Source organism: Halichoerus grypus, chromosome 1, assembly GCF_964656455.1.
Source record: "Halichoerus grypus chromosome 1, mHalGry1.hap1.1, whole genome shotgun sequence".
NCBI classification, from domain to species: Eukaryota; Metazoa; Chordata; class Mammalia; order Carnivora; family Phocidae; genus Halichoerus; species Halichoerus grypus.
This window is the reverse complement of record NC_135712.1, coordinates 170,717,139-170,734,966: the sequence shown is the minus strand read 5'-3', so window position 1 is coordinate 170,734,966 and position 17,828 is coordinate 170,717,139. Positions and strand designations below refer to the sequence as shown.

The window sequence follows — 17,828 nt, the reverse complement described above, 5'->3', positions numbered from 1 at the left end:
CGGGGATCCCCTATCCTCGGGTAGGTAGACTAGTTGGACATGTCAGCATCTTCCTGAATTAAAACTCTTTTTTGATTCATTGATTTGGGGCAAGTGGGGAGGTGATGTGAAAGAGGAAAGCTGTGTCCTTGAGAGAATTTGTCCCAAAATATGATGCAGGATGTTTTTTTAATTCATTCAGCATTGACCGAGCACCTACTGGGTGCCAGGCATACAGTTGACACATGTGATTCTTCCCCTTAAGGAACTTACTAGGTTCCTGTGCTCAGTATCCTGAAGTGCTTCTGCGTGTGAGATTTGTATCCCCTGCTGCCAAATAGCATGGGGAATTTGTCTTTATTTCTGACTCGAGTACATTCCCCCAAAGACCCTCATGTGTGTACTGTAGGATCCTGGCGACTGTTCTTGGGAGTGCTTCACGTGGATCTTTCAAATAAAAGCCTGCCCAGCCCAGCCAGTGAGCTGCTGATTTAACTGCAAGATCTGGAATGCGATTCTGTCTTTGTGGCACCCGATTTGCTGAGCTCAGAACTCCCTTGGGAATTGAGTCAGCCTTTTAGGTAACCAGAGAATTGCCAGCCCACAGAGCCTCGGTGATGAAACAGGCTGTCACATTCTTCCTGTGTCTCCCTTGTCTGTGATTTGTTTATGTTCGCTGAGCAGGGGTGAGTTCCTAGCAGCTCACTTAAAACTGATAAGGCATTCCACAGCTGGCCTTTGTTTCTAATGCCAAAGCCTAGTGCTGGAAAGAGGTGGATTAGAGCACAGCATTGTAACCATCCCCCTAAGATTTGCTCTTATTAAAACAAGGCGTGGTGTTCTTATTGTCTTCTTTGTGTCGTTTAAGCTTAACTCCCATATCTATCTCAGGTGTGACATGGGAGGCGGTGAGCTGAGTCACACTGCAGTTAAGTTTGGTTCAGTAGTTGAGTCTAGTGGCTGTGACCTGTCCTTCTAGCCCCGAGGGTTCCTCACAAGTCTTGCCACAAATCCTTTGTCTCTTCCTGTCCCCAGGTGAATCTAAAGACAGGCGTTCCTCCTGACAGCAATAATGAGACATGCACAGCGGGCGCTGGTTCCCTCCTGGTGGAATTTGGGATTCTGAGCCGACTCCTGGGGGATTCTACATTTGAGTGGGTGGCCAGACGTGCTGTGAAAGCCCTTTGGAACCTGCGGAGCAATGATACGGGATTATTAGGTGTGGTGGCACCTTCTCAGGCCACTGGGACTGGGTACATCTGGCCCCCTTTCCTTTGCTTTTCTCTGGGGCTCTCCCTGCTCGCCACTCCCTTCTGTCTGTACCCCTGAACCTGACAATGGACAACTCAGAGAGAATGGCCCTTCGTGTCTGCCATGTCTAATTTCTCTGCGGGACTTTCTGCCTAGAGTGAGGCTGTAACGTTTGATGGGAAAGAATAATGCTTTTGCTGTTTGAGGGTTCCCTTCTGATTTGAATCCCTTGGCATATTCCACTTGAAAATAATTGTTAATGGAAATGCTATAAAAAGAACCGCCTCTGAGGCAGATTATATTGTTTCAATATAAGGCTCTAAATATAGGCATTTGGAGTTACTGGTGGAGTGGCTTTTTCCTTTAAAAAACTCTAGGCATGTGGTAGTAGGTTGAAAGGCCAGATTAAACCTATATTAGGTGGGATTTTTTTTTTTTCCTCTTGAGAATGTTTGGTCAAGATGTTATTAAAAAAATTATTATGGAACATTTCAAACCTACAGAAGTAGGGAGAAAGTATAATGAATAATGCATCCCTGTGTACTCATCATTCATCTTCAATAATTACTAGTTTTTTGCTAATTCAAGATACTATTTTAAACTGTCTTACACTGAGAAAAATTAAAAAAAATTTTTTTAAATTTATTCCTTCGGGAGAGCAAGAGCATGAGCAAGGGGGGAGGGGCAGACTCCCTGCTGAGTAGGGAGCCAGACGTGGGGTTGATCCCAGGACCCTGGGATCCTGACCTGAGCCAAAGGCAGATGCTTAACCGACTGAGCCACCCAGGTGCCCCAGAAAAATTTTTTTTGTCATTGAGAAGTACCTTGATTAGTTGTCCTAGAGCCATAGAGTATCACTGCAAGAACACTGCTTTTTAAAGGTGATTTTCTTTTTTTTTTTAAGTAATCTCTGTGCCCAGCATGGGGCTCAAACTTGCAACCCCGAGATCAGGAGTTTCGTGCTCCACTGACTGAGCCAGCCAGGCGCCGCACAAGTGATTTTTGATTATTCCTTAAATTATTAAATTTATTTACGTATTTGTTGTGTTTTGCAACACTGGTAGAAATAAACAAGTTGCCCAAATTGCCACCCTACCACCAAATGGTTTGCCAGGGTCACCACAAATTGTCACCTTTTAAATTTCCCATAGGCCCTTTCAGTCTGGCATGTGCAATGTTTATATACCTTCAACTTATAATATAAATAAGCATTTTTACTCTGCCTTGCATTTGGCAGTTCAGGTTTTTCAAGTTGTTATCTTGTTTTCATAGCTACCGTCTTTAAAATCTACATAGAGTCCATTAACTCTTCCAGTGTTGGATACTTGCATTATTTCTGTTTTTTCTTTTCTCCCCCCATTTTACAGATAATATAAATCATACAGTTCATAATTCTTGATGAACAACACAATACTTTTTCTTAAAAACGTTTTTTTTCATCAAGGATAAATTGCCAGGAATGGCATTACTGAGTCAAAGGTTTGAACACTCCTTTGGCATTTGAAATGCACTGTTAATCTGGAAAGGCAAAATGACAAATTTACTTTTCCCTTGCCTCAAGTGTTTTCCCCAGTTTTGTCCCAGTGTTTAAACACCGTATATTGAGAAAGATTTCCTGGCTCTCTGTGCCGCTGATGGGACTGATAAAAACGCGAGGGCCAAGCATTCATTCCTTTTCTGCCAAGGCCCAGGGTGCGGGAGATCGGTGGGGCCAGAGTTGGAGGGCACCCTGGAGGAGGAGCCGTCCCCAGATACCTGGGGCCTGATAGACTTTGTTTTTGCAGGCAATGTGGTGAACATTCAGACAGGCCGCTGGGTTGGAAAGCAGAGCGGCTTGGGCGCTGGCCTGGACTCCTTCTATGAATACCTCTTGAAATCTTACATTCTCTTTGGAGAAAAGGAAGACCTCGAGATGTTTAATGCTGCGTACCGGAGTATTCAGAACTACTTAAGAAGAGGGTGTGTCTCCTCTCTTGCCGTGTAAAACAAGTAGGGTGTGTTCTCAACATGAATCCACAGCGTCTTGTGGTCTCTGCATTCATCTTCCCACTTCCTAGTTGTTGGGCAGACATTTGGGGGTGAAGATCTGTTTTAGCCTTCTACTGCGGCATAGCAAATTACCCTAGCACTTAGTGGCTTAAAACAACAAACATTATCTTTCACAGTTTCTGAGGGTCAGTAAGGCAAGAGCCACTGAGTGGACCCAGGGTCTTGCAAGGTTGTCACCAGGCTATTGGCAGGGACTATAGCCATGTCAAGGCTCGGTCAGGGCTGGAGGACCCCCTTCTAGGCTCACTCCTATGGTGGTTGGCAGGTTTCAGTTCCTTGCCACGTGGGCCTCTTTGTAGGCAGGTCATGGCAGCTGGCTTCCCCCAGAGTGAGTGATCTGAGAGAGATAGAAAGAGAGGCCAAAAGTGTGCTTTCATGACCTAAGTTTGGAATGATGAACCAACATTTCTGCCCGGCTCTGTAGGTCCCACAGACTAGCCACGGTCCAGTGTGGGAGGGGGCCGTACAAGTCACAGCCTTTGTGACTGCCAGGAGTCAGGGATCTTCGGGGGCCATGGTGGACACTGGTTGCCACAAGGAGTGACACGTGCCTGTGTTTCACTGTGGCTTTCATCGCATATAGAGCTGTAATACGGGACCATTACTGAGTTATTTCGGTTCTTTTACTTTCCAAAGAATCGTTCGGATTGGTCTTTATACCTCATGAGAGAAAGGACAATTACCACATTTCCCCGCGCTGTAGTTTAAAACAGCATTATTTGCTACTACCCAGTTGTACAATCAGGAGGGCAGGGGAGAAGTGCCATTCAGAGCTACAGTGGCTTCTACCTCGATGTCACCTCACTTCCTTAGGTCTTTCTTTGTATGCTTTTGTATATTAAATGTCCAATGCAGGTGATAGCTACTGAGTTTCTGCATGTTGGGATTTTCTTGGACCCATTTCTATGTTAGCTGTTGTAGGAACCCTTTATGTGAGTGCTGTGTTTTAGTAAGAGGGCGTTTGTCCAGGGTTCAGTCATTTTTGCCTTTTAAAGTCCCAATCTAAATTGAGCAATAATCCCTAAGCATCCTGCTCTGATGTATTCCTTCAGGCCCCTGGTGTAGGACCTTAAAAGAGATTCTTTTTTTGTGTAGAAGAAACCAGGCTTTTCCACTCAGGTCAAATCCAACAAAGACCCTGCTAGATACCGCATTACGTGGCAGTATTTGTAAGCCATTTGGAATGTCCTTCTGCAAAACACAGTGAAAGCCCTGATCAGTTACGACGGCTAAGTTCAGAACTTTTATTCTATGGCAGATGTGTCCTTATGCTAGAGTCTGGTATCCACAGGTAGAGGCAGTTTATCTCCAAAGGTTGGAAAGAATGAGTTAGGAGAAAATGTTAATGTTGATGCCCTTGAAGTTAAAGGACCAGGGGCTGTGGGAGGAGTAGGGCTGGAGGGCTGTCAGCGATCTTTCTTCTCACCTTTGCCTGCTCTGCTCACCCGTTAGTCGGGAAGCCTGTAACGAAGGAGAAGGAGACCCGCCGCTGTACGTGAACGTGAACATGTTCAGTGGGCAGCTGATGAACACTTGGATTGACTCTCTGCAGGCCTTCTTCCCCGGACTGCAGGTATTCAGCAACCATGTTTGCCAAGAAAACGCAATCATTGCCAAGGGTTTCTGTGTTTTCTCTTTTCTTTTTGTGATACCAGAGCATTCTCTGGCTCCTCCGGATTTGGGAGGTTAGTAGCACAGTATGTCTTGATTATTCTGTTTGTGACATTAGTCCTCAGGATCTGGAATAGAGCCATACTAAATAAGGGTAAAACCATGGTTGAAAAGTGACCATATGTGATTTTTGGATCATCTGTCTCTTAATTGTTTATTCTTCTCTCTTAAGTATAGTTAACCTCTTGTCCTATGCAGTTCACATGAATTTGGCATGGACGGTCTGTTAGGGAGGGCATCATTTTTTCTGGCTTGCTACTTCCGGGTTGGTTTTGTCTCCAACCAGGTCAGATAAGAACTGGGGGGCAGAGGGAGAGCCCAGGGCCTTTGTGTCACGTCTTACCACTCTGAGAAAAGCGTCTTCTCCTTAGGTTCTGATCGGAGATGTGGAAGATGCCATCTGCCTCCATGCCTTTTACTACGCCATCTGGAAACGCTACGGGGCCCTCCCTGAGAGGTATAACTGGCAGCTCCAGGCCCCCGACGTGCTCTTCTACCCCCTGAGACCGGAGTTAGTGGAGTCCACGTATCTCCTCTACCAGGTGCTAGACTTTGTGTTTCAATGCTAGCAGGACCTGTAGTGGTTGGTTTTTAGCAGACATTAGCTGATTGGGGTAGAACTGTGGTGTTTGCTAGTGACTCGGAGATGGATGCCGCCTAACCATAGGCTTGTTGGTGTTGAGTGTGATTCCTGGTTCCACAGAACAGAGAAGGCATCTGCGGTCACACATGGAGGTGTTGAACCTAACCTTCTGCAAAGCCCATCGTGCCTGCACCATAGGGCTTTTCTCTCTCATATCCTTAAACATGAAAGAGGACTTACTACTCCGTATTTTCCAGATGTGTTTGGCCAAAGAACTCTTTTTGAGATACAGTTCTGTTCTCATGCACTGTGGAACCCTGGTCTGTGTAGTCATCATTCAGACCAAAGGAATTCTTTTTCTAGGTAAAGGAAATCATCTGGGATTTATCTGAATGTCTATTTCTGTTTAACGCTTAAAAAAAAAAAAAGTACAGTGTTCATTTTCCCATGAAATTTAATGCCAGAGGGATTGTCACTTTAACTGTGAAGTCTCCCCCGCAGTCTAAGGCAGATATTTTTACCTCTGGGCGTGCCCTCCATCTATACACATGGAGAGTCTGCATCCATTCACAAATACAGCAGCTTTCTGCAAAGCCGGCCTTCAGTGCACCTCAGTGGACCTGTGACAAATGCCTGCAGGGGCAAGCCTGCACAAGAAGATACTTACTTTTATGAGTTCTCGTAGTAGGATTAGTACTGTGGTTAGAATTTATTAAAGAAAAAATTAACGCTGAATCGTGCCATTTGCTTCTAGATGAAAAAGGGAGAAATCCTATGAAACTGGTCCTAGTCCTCACGTGTAAAGAGAGACCTTGTGAGTTTTAGATAACCTCTCAGAAGAGGGCACAGATAGCCTCCGAGTTTGCTTCTCTGAGCTGGATGGACAGCCCGGCTCCAGGCGCTCCAAGGAGGCCACGCCTGGGTGCTGCTGAGTCTCCTCTTAAGCTTAGATCTGTTGTCTTTGGGTTCATACCTCTTCATTTCTGTCACTTCTTCTTTCCTATTTTCAGCTGCTTCTTCCCGTTGACGATTTTCTTAGAGCTTCCTGGCTCCACCTTCGGAGGCCACTCCCTGTGCTCTCTTCCCACACAGACCGCTGCCCTCAGACATAGGAGTTTGCATTTGCTGCTGCAGGCGGGCACTAGGCGTGACTTCAAGATGATCCCCAGCTTTTAAATTGTTTGTGGAGTACTGGTCTCATCTTTGCAGAGAATTGGTTTCCTAGTGAAACTGTGTAAGAGCACGTGACAGCAGAGTAAGCAACCCTAAGGACTGAGTTCATAGGGCAGTTCGAGAGGAAAATGTGGGGGCCTCCTGTTTGAAAGTCTTCCTGTTCCTCTTAGCTTTTCCTCGAAAGGCTCTGTAAGTGGAATGGGGGCAATGTCCTGCGTCCTTTGGCCTGCATCTTAAGTTTCTAGAGAGTTCGAAGGCGAGAGAGAAACTAGATTTGTTCTCATACACGGTACTGTTATTTCGCTTCTGATCATGACGGGGATCAGGAGAGCCAGAGCAGGGTATCGTTCTGCCCTGGAGTGGACTGTCTCAGCCCTGGTTACGGTTAAACAGACGGTACGGGTACTTTGACGTGAACCAACAGAACACCGTAGTTCTTTAACATTTGTGCCCCTCCAGGGTAACGTGAGCTGGGCGCTCGCCTGCCTTTGGCCAGTGACTCTCGTCCTTGGGCGATTCCTGCAGTCACCGTGATGTTCGTTGATGGCATGTTTTCCAGGCCCTTGCTGGATCACGTTCTCTCATGTTCTCTCTAGGCAACCAAGAATCCCTTCTACCTCCACGTAGGAATGGATATTCTGCAGAGTCTGGAAAAGTACACAAAAGTCAAGTTAGTTTCCTAAGTTCCTTCCTTTTTCTGTTGGCCACTTTTGATTTATTTTTAGTTCTGGGGAAATATTCTATTTTGCACTTTAATTTATAGAACAGGTCATTAATGTTAGTTCTGTGGGGAAATTGCTTACTTTTTGTATAGCAGGACCAGTCCCTTATAGTGGGAATTGCTATTTATTTTTTTTCACCTTTTTTTCCTGTGTATTTTTTTTTAAGTTACTTATTTTTCCTAGTTGTACAAATAATACATGTACTAAAAACTTTAGGGAGTACAGAAGATATGGAGATAGAATATTATCATTGTAATCTCCACGTGTAGATAACCACAATCAACATTTAAGTTTATATACTTATGATCATTTTCATATATTTGTATATATAATGTGTGTATATACATATATGTTAAAAAAATTATATTTCAATTTTGTGACCTTTTTTCACCTAGCAGTGTATCTTAAGTATTTTCTTACAAAATAGTATTTTAGGCTATCCAATGATAAGTCACTTCTACAGATATTTGGACAAAAAATTTCTGTCCTAAATTTGTTGCCAGTCATTTTCTTGGTGTCATGTTAAGTGCTTGGCAAATACCTTCCATCAGCCCCCTCTTCTTTCCCCCTGTAACTAACCTGATGATTTAGCAGCCAAACCACTTTTTCATAAATTTGCAAATAATCTAGGCTGAAAAAGGATAGCTCTTAAACCTAAACTAATTTGTTTTTCATATGGCATTTGATAATTTGGCTAATTATTCTGTTAATAGACTATTTCCGCTTCTTAAATTAATAAGCAGGTAGGAAGGTGCGGAGGCAGGACTAACCCGAAACTTGTTTTGTAGGTGTGGATATGCGACGTTGCATCACGTCATAGACAAATCCAAAGAGGACCGGATGGAGAGCTTCTTTCTCAGTGAGACCTGTAAATACTTGTATCTGGTATGTGTGTTAGAAGGCTAACCCAAGAAATGTTGATTAGTGCTCGGAGCATGCATTCATTCGGTCTTCTGTCTAGCACATGTCCAGCACGGCTCCGTGCTGGACATGTGCTGGCCCAGGGACACAGTGCTATCAAAACAAGAGTGTATTGCTGTCGTCCGCCAAGGTTTCTAACCTCGTGGGGGAGGCATCGTCAAGTAAACAAAGGAACTTAATGGTTACAACCGGTCTGAAGTGCTGGTCACGGTTCCTGGAGGACCTGTGCACATGAGTTGTGGTGGTCGGGGAAGGCGTCTCTGAGGAAGAGAGCAGTGTCCGCAGCTCTTATGTCTTCTGATGCATGTGAGTTTGGCCGAGACCCCAGCCCGTTTGGCTCTCTGTCCACGCACACATTCCCAGGTGTGTGGAGAGAGAGAGAGTCACGGAACCTGGAGGAAACCTTTAAGGGATTGTTTGTCAGCATTCATTCTTCCCCTTGTGGGAGCTGCTGTCTACATGGAGATGTCAGGTGACTTGCCTGGGTTTTCAGGGTGACTGCAGGGCAGAGCTGAGGCTTCAGTCCTGGTCCTGACTCCTTCTGCAATGCTCTTTCCACTCCCCTGCTCTGCAGCGTGCACACATGGTGTCCGTGGCTTGTGCACGCAGCTACTCTCCTACCTTCTCTACGGCTGTACTCGGTATGGCTATGTACAACAGGATGCTTCCCAGGCACCCAGGGGCAGGGCTTCCTGGTGGGAAAGCAGTGTGGAGGCTGAGGTTCAAAGGGAAGAGGGGAGTAGTGATAGGCTGTGTTATTGAGGTTCCTGGTTCCCAGGCCCGGGGGCCAGCTGGATCAGAATCACCCTAGGGCCCTTGTTAAAATTACAGCCCTCTTGAATCAGAATCGACAGAAAGTGGGTTCAGGAATCTGTAATTCTGACAAGTGACTTGTGATTCTCTACAGAGCCAGGGTTTGGAATTACCAGTCCAATCTGGTGTGACTCTTCACAGGACACTGCAGAGGAGGCGAGCCCACCAGCCGCCCACCTAGTCCAGCCCGCGGGAAGCTGGCCGGCCTGCCGTCAGGTCCCCGTGGGGGCCTAGGCCTCCCTCTCGGTGCGTGCCTCCGGGCCAGGCTGGCCGCTGCAGGCTGATAGGAGCCTGGCGTGCATCCCCGTTCAGCAGCCCGTGGCGCCTGGGGTGTTCGCAGGGTGAATTCTAGAGCGAGTGAAGGAGATGTCCTAGGCTGTTCTAGAGGAGAGACCACAGTGTCTGGGGTGAGAAAACCTAGACCTCCTGTTAGCTGTGGAAACACAGACAAGTTGTGCCGAGTCACGTTTTTCCTCATCTGTACAGTACTTCAGGTGGCTGTAAGGTTTCTTCCATCACTGAGATTTCTGTTCTGAATGTTTGCTCTTTTAACATTTACTAGACACTTGGCTCCTGCCCTCACCGACCTGTCCTGTATTCAGTTAGGTGTTCTTTCTGGATACTCCTGCCACATTCCTCCTGTTGAAGGAAAGGACTGCCCTCTGTCCTCAGAGCCCCGCCTGTGTTCTGACAGGGATCAATGGGATGATGGCACAGGAATCATGCTCTGTGCCAGGCCCTGGGATATGGTGAAGGAGAAGGCGTTTGCTTCTTTCCTTCCAGCATTTTCCAGTGTAGGACCTAGGTGTGTGCGAGGAGGGGATAGTTCTAGAATTCTAGTGCCACACCTCTCAGGGAAGAGCTTTTATAGACTATGCAAGTTTGGGCTCAGCCCTGGGATTTCTGAATCTTTAGGTCCAAGCGGGGTGGGATGGGATGGGGGAAATTCAGGCATTTGGATTTAAACAAAACTGGTGATTCTGCTTTGCAGCCAGAGTTGGGAACCATCTTTTCACCCATTTGTCCCTGAAAAGCCTGAGGACCCAGCAAATTCTACTTCCTGAATAGTCTGGGACATACTCGACCGAGTTTGTTCCAAATGTGCTACAATTACCAGTTGTATCTTTTTTATTTTCTTTTTTTTCCTTTCCTACTAGCTGTTTGATGAGGAGAATCCAGTCCACAAATCTGGAACCAAATACATGTTTACAACTGAGGGACACATTGTATCTGTGGATAAACATCTTCGGGAATCACCCTGGAAGGAATTCTTTTCTGAAGAGGGAGGGCAGGACCAAGAGGGGAAGTCTGTGCACAGGCCTAAGTCACCCGAGTTAAAAGTCATCAACTCCAGCTCCAACGTAAGTTGCTTTCTTCAGGGGTGGTTGGCATGTGGACGAGGAGAAAATAATACAAACTTGTCATCCAGAGTCCCTGACAGAAAATTGGTGGCATCCAGACTGGGTCATTGGAGAAGGTTTCACAAAAGACCATCGACGTGGATATCGTCAGGGTGTGGGGACCCACGGGAGCAGCGCCACTGTCCGTCCTAGCTGCAGGGGCTCGTGGTCACAGGAACCTGGGTGGGGAGAGGTGTGCTGGAGCGGGGGGCTCCTGGCAGAAGCCTTGTTCTGAGCCAGCTCCAGTGAGCTTGCAGAAGGGAACCAGCAGAGTAAACACTTGACCATCCTTCTACCTTCTCCTCTGCTGGAGCTTCTCACTGGCGATGCTCACCAGGGGTCAGAGGCCACGGGGACCTTTTGGTATAATCTGTCGAGTTGGCCTCTGGGGCCAGAGCAGGATGGGGAAGGGCAGAGAGTGGATCTGGAGGGACAAATGGAAGAGATCCAGCCAAATCACCCAGCAGCAGGAGAGGGAGAAAAGAGCAGTCATCAGTCATTGTGATTTTTAATGAAATGCTCTTGAAAGTGCAGAAGAACGAAGTTTCATTTAAAGCAGGGTTCACTGAGCACACCTCGACTGTCCTGATAAACACTGGGAAAGATTTAGAAACAAGTCCTGGGGTTTCTGGTAGGAGTCCTAGGTAGTTGTATTGATTTGAGTCAAATAGGACGGTTTGGAAGTGAGGATGGGGAAAGAGACCCCGCGTCAGTTGAAATATCAAACTGGGTTATCCCACCATGCATTGAATACCGCCTCTCTGCTCAGAAAAAGCCTCTGTTGTCGAGATGCCTGCCACCCACTTCCAAACTGCCATGGCTAGGGGATGCCCCGTGGTCCCGGGCTGTGCTTCTGTACTTGACCGTCAGTGTCCCATTGAAGGTCTTTACCGTCAGTCTGTGAACTACGTTGACAGACCGGAGCAGAGATCGGTCCCCCAAATCTCCATAAGGCCATGCAGTGTAGACTAGGTGAACACAGCCTAATTGAGATGAAAAGGGAAGGAGGAGAGTTAGGGGCAGAGAAACAGTAATTACAGTCAACATTTGTGTATAACACCTCCCACAGCCCAGGCCCCTTTTCCAACTGGTCATGTGCAGTAACGTCTCACAGCGGCCCCGCGAGGGTAGGTGCCTTTGGTCTCCTCATGTTACACGTGGGGAAAGGGAGGCACAGAGAGCTTCCGGTCCCGTGTTGGAGCCAGGAGGTGGACTGGAAGGAGACACTTCTCTTAGGGCTCTAGCGATGTGGGTCCATCAGAGGGGTCTCGTGGGGAGCCCGGCTCCTCCCCGGGTATTTGTCAGTAAGGCGCTGTGTGCAGTGCTGCTGAAACACAGAGGAGTGAGTAGTTAATCTGCCAGCGGAGATAGAGGGCTTCATTGCCAAGGTCACTTTTCAGAAGATGCGTGAGGGGATGAGGAGGAGCTTCCCAGGAAGGGCCGTTCAGGCAGCCCTTTAGGGGGGAAAGGGGCTTTTCTTTAAAAAAAAAAAAAAAAAAAAGAGCTCCGTCAAGCATTTAGGTTTTAGGTGTGGATGGAAAGAACCATAAACTCAGAAAAACCACAGTACAGTTGACGCTTGAACAATGCGGGTCTGAGATGCATGCGGATGTATTTTGATAAATACATTGCAGTCCTGTAAATGTATTTTTCTCTTCCTTATGATTTTCTTAATAACATTTTCTTTTCTCTAGCTGACTCTATTGTAAGAATACAGTATATAATACATAGAGCATACAGGGGCGCCTGGGTGGCTCAGTCGGTTAAGCGTCTGCCTTCGGCTCAGGTCATGATCCCAGGGTCCTGGGATTGAGCCCCGCATCGGGCTTCCTGCTCAGTGGGAAACCTGCTTCTCTCTCTCCCACTCCCCCTGCTTGTGTTCCCTCTCTTGCTATCTGTCTCTCTGTCAAATAAATAAATAAAACCTTAAAAAAAAAAATACAGCATACAAAATACGAGTTAACCGGCTATTGATGTTCTTGGTAAGGCTTCCGGTCAGCAGCAGGCCATCAGTAGTTTTTAGGGAGTCAGAAGTTATATGTGGGTTTTCAGCTGCACTGGGGGTCAGTGCCCCAACCCCTGCATTGTTCAAAGGCCAGCTGTATTTTCAAATAGCTAAGGTGTTTTCTGAAATTCTGGGTGGATTAAGTTAAGAACCTGAAGGATGAGCTTCTTGTCCTGATCACTCTGCCCTTGAGTGGATGTCTTTTAGCCTGCCTGGGTCTCCATTTCTTCACCTGTGAAGTGAAGGTATTAAATGATGTCAGTGGTAAAAAAAAAAAAGTCAGTGGTCCTCAGCTGGGGGAGTGGTTTGCTCCTCAAAGAACATTGAACAATGTGTGGAAACAATCTTGGTTGTCACGACTGGGGGAGTAGGGGTTGAAGGGGCATCTAGTGGGAGAGACCAGGGATGCTGCTAAGCATCCTGCAGTGCACAGGAGGGCCCCACCTGTCAACAGTGCTCAGGTGAAGAAACCCCCATTTATTCCCTGAGCAATTAATACTTGGATTTTTAATTCAAAGTTTGTATTTTTCCTCTTCGTTTTTTCTTTCTAGTGCAATCGTGTTCCTGACGAGAGGAGATACTCCCTGCCCTTAAAGAGCATCTACATGCGGCAGATTGACCAGATGGTTGGCTTGATTTGATCTACTCTCCTCCGTGTGGCCTCATCTGAAACCGGATGGAAACAGCCGAACCCATGCTGTGCAGAGACCAGTCTGGAGCGGAAGAGGATGGAAGTCTGGCCATCCGTGATGGTGTAGGAATTCCTGTCCAGCTCCTCACACACATCTAGCAGATTCTTGCATACATTAGTGTTTCTCTTCTGTTCAATTAAATGCCCTATTTTTCTTAAGGATATAATTTGAAGTAAGAAGGTACATAGAAGTTGGCTTCTTAGGACATGCTGATTTTATAAGCACAGTGTGGATAGGGCATCTTTGGATGGAGCTTCATAGCTTCCCACTTTGGAATCCGACAAGTGTGTTCCTGTCTCCGGCACTTGCCGTGACTGCAGTATTGCTACCTCTCTGTTAGAGGACTGTGAATGAAATTTCCGTGCAAAGGGCCTGAGGTTCATCCCTATTTATTGCATTTTGTTATCCTTTCTCTCATTAGATAATTGGCTCTCCCTCCACCCACGATTTTGGATCACAGGGGGGATAATCATTCAGTTTTTCATTTGCACCCCACATAATCTTCACAGGGTTACAAGTTAATTGCTTATGAATAATTTTTATCTGAATTTCAAAAGGCAGTCTCTTAAATTGTCACACAGCTAGATCTTTTGGATGGTATATTACATTTAATTTGAACTTACCTGAGGAACTCCCATAGTTCCAGAACCAGGTGCCTTTTAGGGAGAGAAAAATACCTAAGAATGTCTGAGCTTCCATCTATCTCATATTTACTAACCAAGGATTCTCAATTCTGACCGTGTTTGGGTTAGAATTTTGTTTTGTTTTTGTTTTCTGTGTCTAGTGCCAATTAGCTAAGTCAGGGAGAAAGAAATGATCAGATGACTCTCTGGCATCCCTGAGCCATTTCTCTGTACTAGAGGCTTTAGCTTAGTGCCTTATAGGATTTTGGTTGGGGCCGCTGGTTGTCACAGCTGCTGCTCTGGTTTTAGCAGCCTTGTTTTGAATTGTCACAGGGTGGGACCACAGTGAAAAAGGGGAAGGGATGAGTATTAGTAAGATTCTGGAAAATTCTTGGCCAGTCCTTGCCTTTCAGCATGGTATTTTAAGCAAACCTGCATTAGGAGGAAGTTGTGCTACATTGCCTTCTTTCTTTGTTGTTATATTCTTAGCCAGAACAGAAGCGTCTCTCATTGAACTTAGGCTGAATATTCCTCCAGAGCAGAGGTGGATTTGAACCCTCAGCCTGACTTCCATATAACGTCTGAGGTTGAAATGAATCCTGGTACAAAGGGTAGAAGTCTCTTAAGAACCTCCAACCTTACCTGTCTTGTTGCCCATCTGTCTCTGCTTGCACACTTCAAATGATTTCCTGTTCATCTTTTTAAAACCAGAAGTGTGGTCTGAGCCATTGCATACCAATCAAAGGGAGAAGTTTTATTCCTTCTTGAAAATTTCAGTGTTACTATTTTTTAAAAAATAGATACAGAATTCAGTTCTTGGAGATTTTTGAAAAAGGGATTTTCAGTAATAAATGTGTCACCTCTGTCTTTTAAATATTTACTATGCAAATTGTTGTAAGTAAACAAAATCAAATGCTTCTGTTTTACCTTTTCTCTTCATTTCGGAAGCATTCTCTTTATCGACCTTGTCTCATCTCCTGAATAGAACATTTCCTTTGAGAACACTATATAATGTATTTTAGGTGTTTTCGTCGACTCGGTAAAATCAAAATGTTCCATTTGACATACGCATGTGCACCCAGGCGCAGTGTCCCCATACCTTTTCTCCAGGCAAGCCGAGGCGGGACTATAAATGTCCCATCTGGGGGATGAGGCACGTCAGGGAAGAAAGTGGGTCCTCCGGGCATCCGTTCCGTCTCGTGGCCCTGCTGGGTTCCCTCTCCAGCTTCTGGGACAACATCGATGTGTAGCATTCCAACACCACCCTCTCGTCTGGGTCCTTAACCTGTCCCCTGCTCTGGCATTCCATCCCCCTCATGCTCAGGAATAGGGACCTGTGCCCCAGGGCCACTGACGGACGCACGCCAGGGGCCGCAGGCTGGCGTGAGATGTGTTTTGTATGAAGTCCAAACCCCCTTGACTTGTGGGCACTGACTTGTACCGGTTGGTGAGACTGAAGGGGAGGGCGTTACTGCAGATCAATCCTGGTGGTTGAGCTTCCAGACTCCCCGGTCTGAAGTCGATGCTGCCTAGTCCGTGATCTGTGGGGCTGGTAATACTGTCTAGTGCCAGCATGAAACGAAGGTTCTTTAGAGCCAAGTTCAAAGCTTGCTTGTTTTCTTTTTGGAAATCAGAATGTCAACAACTGTGTTCTCTCTTGCAGGGCTTTTGCTGTTTTCTTCTATTCCGTGTTGCAGGATGTCCAGTAGGAAAGGGTCAGGGAGGGGAGTGTTGAAGAGATTCCCTTGCTCAGTGCTTTGCCCCAGGACTGCCCTGACCCTGAACAGAGCTCCCCCTTTGGAACAGCTGTGAGTCTACGCCATCCTCTAGTTCCCCTGTGTAGCTAGCGTCTGGAGTCTGCTTTGGTCGCCATGAGCAATGTGGTTTTGCAAAACTCTTGTAGGAAGCCGCCCTGTAGTTAGGCCAGGCAGTGTAAATCTCCCACCACAGAGTTCTCAGTCGGTGCAGGGCAGGCTTTGCTGCCGTCGGTGATGTGACCGAGGAGCTCCATTTCCGGAATAGTAGGTGACAGGGGAAGTGTTGGCTGGCATCCAGCTGTGCTGGCCTTTGTGAAGAACCAGCTTCCAGGGTTCACATCTTGCCTGCAGTTTGTTCCAGCTCTTCTACCCGAATTCCTAATCGCAGGTTCCCAGCTTGGCCCGGATCGGGGGGCATGCACAGGTCACTAAAGTGATTATGTGGTGTCTGTGCAGGTGGATTTTAGAGGAGGCTCTGTGTGCAATCTGAGGGCCTGAACGTGGCTCCCCCTCCTTCTCTCCCCTCTGCCCCCCCCCCCCCAAGAAAAATACCCTCTTAGCTATTTCCTTAGCTCAGTTTACTGGGTGATTGCAAACTGTAATCCTTGGCTTCGGATCTTGTGGACTGAACATCAGGCATCCTTTTCTTTTCTTCTCTCTGGAGGGCCCCAGAGGTCTTCCTCTTTTGAGGCTTTCAAATTTAATGCTGGTGAAAAGGTAGGGCTGAATGATTGCTCTCACCAGAGTACCTGAGCAGGGACTTTTGAAGGAAATCTTGGTCTTTCCTTTTCCATTCCCAGGCATCCAGCTCCTTCTCTAGTGCCTCTTCCCTGCAGGGCAGGGACCCTTGTGAAAGAGGGAAGGTGGGCTGGCTGGGCTGTGTGTCCCCAGGTTTGCAGGGCTCAGGGTTCTGTTCCTGCTGGAATTTGGGTGTGAATCCGGGAAAATCTACCTGTGGACCTTCCTGATTCATTACCCCCTTTCCCTCTTTCTGAGAGGCAGAGAAATAATATTTTTAAAAGGTATTTTGTTTTAGTTTTAAATAGCAAAACACAAGCTGCATTTTTATTTATTATGCACAAGAAAGGTAAATCTGTTTTTACAAAAAAAAAATCTGGAGTTGGAAACTCTGGGAAAACCTATTGAGATAATACACATGCTTCTCTCTCTGTAATGTGCAATATGCTTTGCAACTATAGATGATATTTTATGTTTAATCTGTAAATAAGAAATGTATTTAAATTAAGAGGGAGCTTTTTGTAAAAGGACCAAATGTTCTTTTATAAATGTACTAAGAAATATCTTGTTCTTTGAAATTTATTAGGATTTTTATGAGTAATTTTTATTAAAAGATTCTTTTTTTTTGAATTGTCATTTTGTTTCTCCTTTATATACTCACACACCAAGGGGGGAAACTCTTTAAAGGAAACTGTAAAACTAGACAAATAAAAACTTGTGGGTTTTTTTTTTTGTTTTTGTTTTTTTTTACAGCTGAGCCCTGAGTAATACTGCTCCATTTTTGTCCGTCACACGTTCCATTGAACTGTCCTAGGCAAGTGGCTGAGAGCCACATGTAACGGTTTTTGTCCTGTCCCTGCCCTCCTCCCTGCAACAGCCTCCTTTCTGCCAGGCACTGACTCATTCACAGTTGTTGTTGCCATTTATCTGAGTCTCTCTAGGTTCTGGGACCCATTCTCCGTTATCTTAAGCAAGGCGATTCATTTCTCCTGACCTCTTGCAGACTAAGGTAGGGGTAACAGCGCATGGGGTCAGTGTGGGTTGCACTGGTCTCGGGGAGGCATGAGCCAGGAGGGTTTCAGCGGGACGGCCTCCATCCCTACTGCTACCTGAGTCATGATGGGGTCTGGAAGGAGATGGCTGATTCTGCTCCTGTGACACCTTGGTGTCCCACCTTTGTGTTCTAGGCAATTCTGACAGGGCTTTTAAAAAACTGTGAATTGCAACAAGGAGAGGAAGGGAGCCCTGGGATCGGAAGTACCTTGCTGGTCATAAAGCACACTGGCCTGGGGCACCGGGGTGGCTCAGTCGGTGAGCCTGGCCTTGTCAAGAGGGTTACAAACCCATGAGACTTTATCATAGATACAACCACCACCAACCCTTACAGAGGGGCAGTGCGCTTTTTTTAAAGTAGGCACAGGGCCCCTGTGCCATGGGGTCAGCTGGAGAGC

At 46.4% G+C, this 17,828-nt stretch overlaps 1 protein-coding gene across 1 annotated transcript in view; it reads left to right on the top strand.

The window, feature by feature from the left end:
• Positions 1–17,007, top strand: part of EDEM1 (ER degradation enhancing alpha-mannosidase like protein 1) — a 27,296-nt gene extending 10,289 nt beyond the window's left edge. Inside the window, exons 3-11 of the mRNA XM_078059197.1 lie at positions 3–20; positions 1,015–1,198; positions 3,015–3,189; positions 4,732–4,852; positions 5,322–5,492; positions 7,303–7,376; positions 8,217–8,313; positions 10,320–10,523; positions 13,119–17,007. Of these exons, the coding sequence (XP_077915323.1) occupies positions 3–20; positions 1,015–1,198; positions 3,015–3,189; positions 4,732–4,852; positions 5,322–5,492; positions 7,303–7,376; positions 8,217–8,313; positions 10,320–10,523; positions 13,119–13,208 (1,134 nt within the window). The 3' untranslated portion in view covers positions 13,209–17,007. The remainder of the gene's footprint in view (positions 1–2; positions 21–1,014; positions 1,199–3,014; positions 3,190–4,731; positions 4,853–5,321; positions 5,493–7,302; positions 7,377–8,216; positions 8,314–10,319; positions 10,524–13,118) is intronic.
• Positions 17,008–17,828: the final 821 nt, after the last annotated feature.